The 12,113-nt window shown below is 38.1% G+C and overlaps 1 protein-coding gene across 1 annotated transcript in view; it reads right to left on the bottom strand.

Annotated features, from left to right (window-relative positions):
• Positions 1 to 7,183: 7,183 nt before the first annotated feature.
• Positions 7,184 to 12,113, bottom strand: part of B3GLCT (beta 3-glucosyltransferase) — a 70,806-nt gene continuing 65,876 nt past the window's right edge. Inside the window, exons 14-15 of the mRNA XM_081950376.1 lie at positions 11,595 to 11,739; positions 7,184 to 7,380 (exon numbers count right to left, since the gene is read on the bottom strand). Of these exons, the coding sequence (XP_081806502.1) occupies positions 7,219 to 7,380; positions 11,595 to 11,739 (307 nt within the window). The 3' untranslated portion in view covers positions 7,184 to 7,218. The remainder of the gene's footprint in view (positions 7,381 to 11,594; positions 11,740 to 12,113) is intronic.

The following is a 12,113-nucleotide window of genomic DNA, read 5'->3' as shown; positions in this document are numbered from 1 at the left end:
TTAACGATGTCCTGCTGGAGCAGGGTTGGACTAGATGACCTCCAGGTCCCTTCCAGCCCTGGATTATTCTCTGAAGCTGGTTCTAGTGCCAGATTTGTAGTCCTTCCTTCCTCTCCTTTCCCCCCCTTTCTTTCTTTCTTTCTTTCTTTCTTTCTTTCTTTCTTCTTTCTTTCTTTCTTTCTTCTTTCTTTTTCTTTCTTTCTCCCTTCTTTCTCCCTTCTTTCTCCCTTCTTTCTCTCTCTCTCTGTCTCTGTTTCTGTCTCTCTCTCTCTTTCTTTCCATCGTTCTTTCGCAGCACACAAACACACACACACACACACACATTTTTGGCTGGGAGCAAAAACAGACCCCCCCCATTTTTGACCCCACCCCCCATTTGTGGCCTAGCAGGCTTAAGGGAAGCCTGCTGGGAGCAAAAACAGACCTCCCACCTCTGTTTTTGGCTGTGCAACATGCGATCATCTGAACTTTTTTTTAAAAAACTTTTTTTAGTATTTTTTTTTACTACCGGTTCTGCGAACCAGTAGCATTTTTACTACCGGTTTGGATGAATCTGCCCAAACTGGTAGCATTTCACCCCTGTCCTGAAGATGTCTGCCATATTTCAGAAACTCCATGGCTACTTGAACTAACATTTCAATGAAATAAGGCACATTCAAAATTTGATTGAAAGTACACAAAAGAGAACATTAAGCAAAATCTGGGATGTGCAATATGTTTCTTAGTAACATATGTGGAGATCATAGTTTTGTCTTCACCTAGTCGTTAAGAAATGTACGAATATAAGAAAGATGTTTTCTCATAAACTCACTGATTAAATACGAGAAAATGAATCGTTCGAATTAAGAAATGCTTTCTATGAATAGGGTGTCAGAGATAGTTGCTGAATGTAATAAGAACAGTATATGACAGAAGTAAAGCATGCATGAGAATAAATTATGTGCTTAGCAAATTGTTTAATATTATGCAGGGGCAAGCTGTATAGTGCCTCTAATTGTCTACGTTTCTTTACAGATAAATTTAGCAGGAATGCTTGTGGTGAAAAGGTATGTTGGCTGGAGACATGAAGCTATATGTACTTTAATATGCAGATGATGCCCTGCTGCTGGCTGAGAAATCAAATGATTTGCAGCAAGCGTTAGCTTGCATCTCAAAAGTTGATTTCCATTTGCAACCCAAGCCTTAATGCTTGACAGAGCCAAAAGCATAAATCCCAAACAACAATATGTTACATTACGGAACTTTTGCAAACATCCTTTCATTTTTGAAACCCCAAAAGGAAAAATACACTGATTAAATTGGTTGGGATCATGCTAGGATTGGCAACTGCCCGTTGACATGAATATTTGTTTAGAGCAGAATTATGCATTTAGAGGGTGAAAATACACACACAATTTCATGCCGCTTATTTTCTGATTTCCCCCCAGATTTGGGGAGGAGGAATTGGGAGCCACTTCATTCATTTTTATTAAAACTGAGTTTATTGAGATCTTATAGTGCATTTTCTATAGATTAAAATCCCAATAATTAAAAAAATGCTCCATGATGTCTTGTGGTAAATATACTTTACAACTGTAAAATCATATAATGAAATCAACAGCAGAGACTCTGGCTCAAATGCCTGGGGAACAGGTAGGCTGTCAGAACCTTCCAAAAAGCTAACAGGGTCATGACTTCTCTATGAGATGCTGTTCCATAAGGCAGGGGCTGCCATAAAGAACACAAATTCTAGGCTCAACAAGATAAAATTGTTTACAAAATAGAATAGAATGGAATAACAAAGTTGGAAGGGACCTTGGAGGTTTTCTAATCCAAACCCCTGCTTAGGCAGGAAACCCTATACCACTTTGACAAATGGTTATCCAATTTCTTCTTAAAAACTTCCGGTGTTGGAGAATTCACAACTTCTGGAGACAAGTTGTTACACTGGTTAATTGTTCTGTCAGGAAATTTCTCCTCAGTTCTAAGTTGCTTCTCTCCTTGATTAGTTTCCACTCATTGGTTCTTGTTCTACCTTCAGGTGCCTTTGGAGGATAGTTTGACTCCCTCTTCTTTATGGCAAACCCTGAGATATTGGAACACTGCTATCATGTCTCCCCTAGTCCTTCTTTCTATTAAACTAGACATACCCAGTTCCTGCAACCGTTCTTCATATGTTTTAGTCTCCAGTCCCCTAATCATCTTTGTTGCTCTTCTCTGCACTCTCTCCAGAGTCTCCACATCTTTTCTACATTGTTACAACCAAAACTGGATGCCGTATTCCAAGTGTGGCCTTCCTTACAAAAGTGGACCTGGAGCTTGCCCATTGTAGTAGATCTGGAGGGGTGAAGGGAGCAGTGGAAGAAAGACAGTCCTGCTAGTAAAGCCTGGTCCTGTGCTATGTACAGAGATTTACAGGTGACAACCAGCACCAGCACCTGCCCCCTGGGGAACCTACTGTATGTAGTTTATGGAGCAAAAGTATTATATTGTCATAGCGAGAGATGTTAAAAACTGCCCATGCTGTTGTGTTCTGCATTGCAGCTTCTGAATGCTCTTCAAGGGCAACTCCATGTACAGCATGTTGCATCAATCCAAACAGGAGGTTCCATACACATTGTAAGAAGTTAGCATGAAAGCATGATTTTGATCCTTGCTCATATAAGATATGTATGTCTCAGAATAATCCTAATTTGAATTTGAACATTATCACTATTGTTGTCAGCCACAGTCGTGTCCAATTCTTGGCCAGCCTAGGGACAACATTCTCCCTAGTGGTGGAGGCAGCATCCAGACTGGGTTAACCTTCATCCAATCATATTGAGGACTGGGTCTTGTAATGTGTTTAAGCTCCGCCCTTGTTGCTAGGTAGATCCAGCTTTTGACTCAGTCCATTCGTGAGGACGGCTGTGTCATCGCTTTTCTCCGGTGTATTGAAGGAAAATTTGGTTTATTGTTGGTTAGAAGCTTGAATTTCTGAATGGATTTGTTCTCTATTATAACGACCAGTCAGCCCAAAGGTCCTTGCGGCCAGGCAATTGTGATTGGTGCCTCTAAGCCCTGTCAGGGCTCTCGTCTCACAGCACCTCCTACAGATGCTCCATGCTATGATCATCCCAGTGTCATCCTTTATAATATCCAGCCAAAGAATACCAGGGCGATCCCTTCTTCTTTTTCTACTGATCACTCTGCATGATTGATTTTTGAGTGAATCAGCTTACATGACACAACCATAGAATAATAGTCTTTGTTTGGCGATCTTGAACATTATCATTAAGTTAATTATTACTGTAGAACAGCATATTGTCAAACATGTTTTAAACTAAGTTACAAAAAGAGAAATTTAGATAGTGAAAAAAGTTTAAATGGCAGTATTCATTTAAAACTTCTCTTGATTTCACAATCATTTTCTCCCTGGCTAGAGAATTCTAGGAGTTCAAATCTACACATATTAAAGTTGTCAAATTTTGAGATGCTTTAATATCCTCTAAAGCACCCAATTTACTGTTGATATTGGAATGTATTTTGGTGGCTTCTATGTTTATAGTTTGTTTGTGTGTATGTATGCGTATCTATGCACACACACACACACAATTAAAAAGCATTGCTAAGATCAATGCTTTATTTGCAAGAACTCTTTAATTGCTAAGTTCTTAAATACTGGTAAGTATATTTTTATGACAAAATCAAACTATTCAAAAGGTTCTTTTTCTTGCTTGAGTTGGTACCATAGAGAAAGTTTTAAAGGTTGTCAAGTTCGTTGTGGTTGATGGTTAAGTTCACTGTGTTGTAAATGGTGAGCAGACTCTTATTCTTGTGATATGGGCTTGTCCTGCTATTGCACTTCGGGAACAGCCTCATGTAAAGCATGTTGGAGTAATCTAAATGAGCAGCTACAAAGACATGAGTTACTGTGAGCATCACCTCCCAGTCCAAGAATGGCACAATTGGCAAGACCAGTCAAAGCTGCACAAAGGATCTCCTAGTAATGGCTGCCACCTGCTCTTTGAGCAGGAGCAGCGAGTTCAGGAGGATCCACCGATTGCACACTGGGTCTTTTGGGGGTAGTGCAACCCCATCCAGAATCAAAGATAAAAGAACTTGTGAAAGATCCAAATATCCGCAGCCACTCACTCTTTCTTGGTAGGGTTGAGTCAGAGTCTCAAAGGTGCTTATTCAAAAGGCAAGTGGACTTTCTTCCTTTTTCCTTGACAAGGTTCTACTTCTCATCCAAGGAAGAAAGTCCAGTTGCCTTTTGAAAAAGCACCTTTGGGATAACCATGACCTGAATCATTGAGAATCTCTACAGACATTGAGTCTGAGCCGATTGGACCATCCAGTCCCAACAGCTTCCAGACACTGGGATAGGATGTCCACAGCATCACTTAAAGGGCCTGGCGTAGCGATATAAAGCTGGGTGTCATCTGCATATTGATGGTGGAACTTCGTGAGTTAAAGTCCTTTTTTTTTTTTTTTGGCAGCAAGACAACGGGAAGGAACGTATGTTCTAGTGTCAATGACTGAAAGGAGGAGGGGAAGAAGCCATAAAAAACATGCCAAAAATGAAGGGTGGATAAGAGCATGGCATATGGTTTTAGATTACAGCAGGGGTGTCCAAACTTGGGAACTTTAAGACTTGTGGACTTCAACTCCCAGAATTCCCCAGCCAGCCATGCTGGCTGGGGAATTCTGGGAGTTGAAGTCCACAAGTCTTAAAGTTCCCAAGTTTGGACACCCCTGGATTACAGGAAAGCAGATTTTTCTTCTTATTTATTCAATTCGCTTGGTCACTCATTCATCGTGAGTGTTAGGAGCACCTTCCCAATGGCGTTCTGCTCTGTGTCAAACCAACTACTTGTTTCATGATTCTTTCCCTGGAGATTTATTTATTTATTTATTTATTACTTGAACTTATTAGTCGCCCCCTCTCCCCACAGGGACTCGGGGCGACGTACAAAAGTATTATATAGCGTACAGAGGAGGTAAGAATAAATAAATAAGTTACAATACTTAAAAAAGTTAAAACCCCAGTGAAATTAACCCTTAAAAACTAAAATTACCAATTAAAAATGCCCTGGGCTGGAGAGGTTGTAGAATTATGCCAGGTCAGCTAGTCGAAACAGGTAGGTTTTCAGCTTCATACGGAAGGAGCGAAGGTCGGTTGTAGTCCTGATGTCTGGGGGGAGGTCATTCCAAAGGGTGGGGCCCACTACAGAGAAGGCCCTACTTCTGGGCGCTGCCCTCTGGCACTCTCTGGAGGACGGCACCCGGAGTAGTCCCTCTCTGTGTGAGTGGACGGGTCGCAGGGATGTATGGGGCAGGACGCGATCCAGCAGATTATGTGAGTCTGGGGAAGAACGGACTTCAGTTTAATTCTGAGAAGACTGAGTAAGCTATTGATTTTAGGCCCGCTGCATTTGCTGACCTTTGACCGTCAGTTATGAATGGGGTAGCACTCCTCCTAGCAATTTGGGGGTCTTCTTGAATTCTCAGCTACTGCTCTGTTGACAAAAACTGACACTACAATATATTATTCTATTTTAAACCACTTTGTTTTATTTCACACGGTAAACATAAATAATAATCCATCCCATTCAGTACAAAAAGCCTAGCAGATCTGAATCAGCAGATGTATCCATTGTTTAAGGCACTGAGAGAAGGAAATACAGAAACCATAGAAGACAGTGACTCCTTTAATTCAAACACTTCAATTAAAGCCATCTTGAGTAGGACCACTGAGTACACAAAAATCCAGGCTACATTCATAGTAAGTGTATACTGCTTTATTGATTTTGGTTAAATAATTAATTTTCCAAATTGGCCAATGGTCTAAGAATGACAGTGCTTTGGACCACAATGCTTTGTGCTATTAACCCACCCACCCACCCACCCACAAAACTACAATAACGCCTTAAGAATTTTTTTCTGGTTACAATATAGCAAGCAAGATTGATTTATATCTTTAACTGCCTTGGATGGAAGAAATTTTATGGTATGAAAGGTTAGGGCAGGATAGTGTAGTTTTTAGTGTAGATAGTGTAGATAGTTTTTTAAATTAAGGCTACAATAAATTTTGCTTGTATGTTTTTTTAAGAAGAAAGGAAGATGAGAGGTAGATTAAATGTTTCACAAAATGATCCTAATTTACCTTTTGATTCACTGCATTCAGTTTGTTTCTTCCATTACTATTTCAATGCTGTTAGAAGGGGTGTGTGAAGAAACAGTACAGATGTGTACATTTAAAAATGATTCAACAGAAGTGCTTTGGATGTTTGGGCAAGCACAACACAAAAGCTCTTAAAGCAGATGAAGACTTCCACAGAATCTTGAAAAAAGGAGCTGTTTTAATGAGTATCAAAAAATAAAAAAATGCTGAGCTGCCGTGAAGGTGAAACATTTCTTCCTAACCATTTTTGAAGCATGTGCAATCCTTGCCAGTAACTGCTGCTTCTTGAATTGATTCCAAGCAATTAAAGTTCTTATGGGGAATGGAATGCCGTGTTACTGTCTCATGGCAGTGAAACCTTGCTAGATGAAGAAACAAAATGAGGGCAATTCTTTTTACTCAGATTCTGGGAAAACATTTTATCCTATTCTGCTGTTCCTATTTTAAATAATTGCAAAATGATTACATGAGATAAAATGTGGATGTGGTATTGTATTTCCCCCCCCTTCAGAATGTATCCTTTTCTTTGGAAAGCAAAAGAATTAGAGAGAACAAAGAAAAACTTGTTGATGAATTGGCAAAGATCTTATCATCTTATAGGAGGTGATGATTACAAAATTCTAGGACAGAAGCATTAATTTTAAAACTTTAAGGCCAATAAAAGGAAGGAATAAGTGCACAAATAAAAGTTTGCATCCATTTGATTTAGAGCAGCAATATTCAGAGCATGGTCTAGTAATAACTGTGGATCCTGTACACTCACAAGATTTAATATAAACTTGTTTCCAAACTATCCTTCATTAGTACCTACACAAAGTAATGCACAATGTGGCAGTGGGGAGGTTAAATGCCTTGTGCACATACACTATATCCCTAAACAGTGGTTCTAATTATGGGATACAAATTATAGGGGTCCAAAAGAAAAAAGCAGCATACTGTGCCAAAAAGTGGTACTGGATTGTGCCCATATTGTCTTGTACAATATGGGCAACAAATAATTATAAATAGAGCAATAAAATTTTATCTACATTCTAAATATTAAGACCATAACAATATTTAATTCCTTTCACAGCTTATAAATCCTCTCGGACACTTTTGCTTCCATGTTCCAAATCTTGTACATTTGGAGCCAACCACGTGAAATAAATCTTTACTGGATCAACATTCCAGTGTTTATGAAATGATATTGGAACTTGATGGGATAGAAAGTCCTTCGGGTAATCCATTGGGCGAGCCTAGAATTGAAGTTAAGAGAGAGGATGAGTTGCATACTTATAAAATATTGTCTTCAATTATAAAAAAAGAAGCAACAATTATGTATTATTGAATCAGATACAGCCCCATGAAGTGGATGACATGATAAGCACAGCAGGAATGTACGGTGTCTTTGCAGAAAATCAGCTCACGCTGATCTTTGCAAATGTAGGTCTTTTTGACAAGATGAATCCTAATATGGCAGTGAGACAGGGTTATTATTATTCCAATGAAACTTTGCATATACAATTTGAATGGCTGCAAATAGCTAATGTAACTGCTGTGTATATGGTAAACAAAGCTGTATTTATTCTTTTTTGGAGAAGCATTACTAAATCCCATTATCTGATAACCAATAATGGATAAAGCAAATTGTGTTCTACTGTCAACAAAAGATTACACTCAGAAAGAAAATAGAAAAAGCTAAGCATATTTTTTTCCAGTAAGTTCAAAATATTGTGTTATTTAAGAAAAAGGTAGTTTAGACCTGAGAAAGTAAGATAATGAAATTAAGGGAAGAGCATAGCTTGTGGTCTTTGAAGCAATATAAATTTAAAAATGAGCATTTTATTAGTCCGCCTTATAAAAGTATGGATTTAAATTATGCACTTAACAATAATATTATCTTCTTGTTTAGATGATGTAAAAGGATATAAAATGCTATTTTTTTCTCCACATTCTACAATCTGTCTGCCATGAAAACTGTGGTACTGAATAGTCCATAAGATACATTGTACTTCATACCAAATAAATATCTTGAGACCTTGGGAATATGGAAAATCTATTAAAAGATCTGGCTGATTGAATATGGCAATTCAAAACCATTTGTTCATGAATGCATTCTCTGAACTCACAACAGCATTTGTTTTTTCACTTTTTTGTAATGTAACAATGTATATTAGTGAAATATTTAAACAGAAGCAAACAAGCTTATACATGACAGCTGCCTTTTGCTTCCACAATAAAGAGAATTTTTAAAGAAGACAAGAATGTATCAGTTTTGATCAGCTACTTATATAAGAAGGTAACTTGAAGATACATTTTGCTTCCTCATCTGTTTTGCTTTCTCCATTTGAATTTCAAATATTAAACTAAATCCCAAGAAATGAGAATAAATAAATGAATTGGCAATACTTTAAGAATTGTGCTTGCACTGGAAAAACGATGAGAATCTGTCTTCTTAATTTTCAACATAGCAAATGTTAATTCATTTTATAATGAAATTATTTTGCAATTCAGTGTGTGGCATCTCTGGGAACTTCTTTTTTCAAGAGTCAAATACAATATGAAAAAAAATTATGTTGGCGTCCCTGAAAAGTTGCTGGTAATCAAATATCAATATGCAAAATGGATGGTTGTGACCTGGAATTATAGACTTTCCTCTGCCTGATTTGTTTTATATTTTAATTTATTATTTAATCAATTTTTATTCTGCTTTCATATTAAGTTTCATACATTTTGCCTTATGACTCTGCAGAATGTTACAATTACTGTGGGGATTTATGCTTCCTTGAGGCTATATTGTACCAGAAGGCTGGATAGATGAAAAACTGGATGATTTGGATAGCACCAAAGCATTTCTTTATCTGAAGTTAAGCATTTTGGCATAATAAGTTGTTTTACTTGCTGCATAATTAGAGAACAGACTGAAATAAAAGCTTAAGAGGTAACAATGTTTTAATTTCTTAATCTGAACTGTTCAGCCAACAGTTGTAGTAATAAGATAATTCCAGGACATTAATTATATACTTATCAAAAATTAGAATATTTAAGTGGATTCCACAGAGTCTATATCTTCTAGAAGGATAAAGTGAAATAGTATTGGATCATTTTCTAATAGAAACTAACTGTATAGTTAAAATATGAAATGGCTGCTAATTGTTGATATGGCTAATAATATGTATACATTGTTAATTCATTATTTAATATAGTTTATATATTTAAAAAAACAGAATATACTGTATTTTTCAGCATATAAGACACACGTTTTACCTCAAAAAAGAGGCTGAAAATCTGGGTGCATCTTATACATCAATATAGCATTTTTTGCCTCCCAAAGCCCCGCCCCTTCACCAAAATGGCCATGCATACCCTTATGGAGGCTTTCAGAGAGCTCCTGGGGGCTGGGGAGGGCAGAAATGAGCAGAAAATGGACCGTTTTTGCCCCCAGCCCCCAGGAGCTCTCTGCAAGCCCCCCCCGGCTATTCATGCCTTTTCGTTTTCGCAAAACACGGGCTGTCTTTGGGAGGTTTGCAGAGTGCAAAAATTTTTTTTTCTCTTTTGGAAAGTTCTTTAACTGATTGATGAGAATTGCATGGATCAAGTGCTATGCCAGCAGAAACAAAGTCTTAGGTGCTGCAGTTTGTCAGCGATTTCCTTCTGCAGCACATGGATAAATACACCTGGAAACATCTACCTACTTACCTACTCTCTCTCTCTCCCTACTTACCTACTGTATTTCTCTCTCTCTCTCTCCCCCTCCCTACCTATCTACTGTATTTCTTTCTCTCTCTTTCTCTCTCTCTCTCCCTCTCTCTCTCTCTCTCCCTCTCTCTCAAGTTTGTCAAGTTTGAACATCCCTGAGGTTTTTTTTTTCCTAAAGGGTTAGGGGTGCAAGGGTCTTGTAATTTGACAGCTTTAAGACGTGCACACTTCAATGCCAGAGTTCCTGAGCCAACATGACTGGAGGAGGAATTCTGGGAGTTGAAGTCCACAAGTCTTAAAGCTGTCAAGTTTGAACACCCCTGGTTTTTTTTTCTAAAGGGTTAGGGGTGCAAGGGTCTTGTAACTTGACAGCTTTAAGACTTGTGTGCTTCAAATGCCAGAGTTTCTGAGCCAACATTTTGGTTGCTAAGCAAGAGCGTTAGGTGAATTTCACCACATTTTACAAGTTGGCACGCCCACCCAGTCACATGCCCGGCAAGCCACTCCCACCCAGTCACATGGCTGGCAAGCCACTCCCACCCAGTCACATGGCCGGCAAGCCACTCCCACAAAGCAGGCCCACCTACAGAATAGGTTCTAAAAAAAATTGAAACTCACCACTGCTACCTACCTATCTACCTAACTACTCTCGCTCTCTCCCTACCTATGTACTGTATTTCTCTCTTTCTTTCCCTATCTATCCCTTTATCTACCTACCTACCTACCTACCTACCTACCTACCTACCTAACTACTCTCTATCTCTCCCTACCTACCTATTGTATTTTTCTCTCTTTCTCTCTATCCCTCTATATACCTACCCACTTTTTTAAAAAAATTGCCTCTTCAAAACCTTGGTAGGTCTTATACTCCGGTGCGTCTTATACTCCGAAAAATAAGGTAAATATTTTAAATAAATAAATGTTTATTTGAAACAGAAAAAATTGCCCCGGCCACTAAATACTTCTGATATCAATATAATCATATGATCACTTCCTCGTTTCAACTAATTTTTCAAAAGTTATACTAGTTACTTGTGTTTTTAAATGATATTCATGTTTCACTGAAACTTTAGGAGTCCATTTTTCATATAATCCCCCTTCTTAGCATTTTTAAAATTGCTTTCACATTACCATTAGATAAATTTGTTGATAACCAGCACATGTTAAAAAGTTAGACATTATATTTTGGAAATTACATTCATTTGAACAATGATAAAACACAACTTAGGGAAGAAAATTGTGTAAGCTATATGTGGAAATTGAAGACCACAAAATCTGTGATTAAAACTACAAGGAAATATTTAATCTCTCCTGATTTTTTTTAAATGATCTAAACACATCTTGCAATGTTTTGATAGCTGTGTTGTGAGAAGATGCTCTAGTTGGAATTTGTACCAAAGCCAGATATTGATAAATATTGATAATATTTATGAAAATAAGCATGTTTTGAAGCACTGGGATAGTTGTATGTTCACCTGTTTCCACATTATTATTCTGGAAGGATTTAATTTGTGCAGACCAAAAAAGGAATCTTTTACTATCCTATTAATAATGTGTATTCTGTACTTCATTGCCAAAGTCCCAGCCTTCCACTTATAGTTTTGAAATGCCCTTTCATCCCTGTTCTCAGTTCTAAGTAGTAAAGACTCTAGGGGAAAGGAGGAGCATTTTTCTAACATATTTCCCAGCTGTTGTATCATTTTAATTATGTTTTAAGGAAATTGAACTAATATTAACCATGAGAGACTTAGTTACATGTAACAACACTCACCTGATGGAAGAGAGGGCTGTGAGTAACTGGAATTCCTAAACCATTGAAACACATTCCAATTACCATATCATCAGGGGCATCGTTGCTGTAGCACCGGCATTTACTCGCAAACAGTTTTTGGATTGCTTCTCTATTGAAGACCATTCTTTTAAGGCAAATCCAAAAAGAAATTAACAATCAAGAAGATAAGCATTATTAGTGAATAAAAAGTTTTACCTACTAACAGCAATTATGCATTCATAGCAGTCACTGTAAAACAGATTACTACTGCTCTGGTCTCCTAATGAAATCATAATGATCTATGTCAGTGATGGAGAGCCCTTTTCTTACGGAGTGCCAAAATTGTGTGTGCGCGCACTATTGCATGCACAGACATGCTCGCACCAATTCAATCCTCCCAGCCCACCTGCGCATGCGTGTGTGACCCCCCCATCCGTGCACAACCCCTCCCCAAGCTCCGGAGGCTTTACTGAAGCCTGGGGAGGACAAAAAACGGTTGGGCCACGTCCCCAATGGCCC

Source organism: Natrix helvetica (genome assembly GCF_964273705.1).
Source record: "Natrix helvetica genome assembly, chromosome: 4".
Classification (NCBI taxonomy): domain Eukaryota; kingdom Metazoa; phylum Chordata; class Lepidosauria; order Squamata; family Natricidae; genus Natrix; species Natrix helvetica.
Note: the sequence above shows the minus strand (reverse complement) of the source record. Positions and strands in the feature narration are given on the sequence as shown.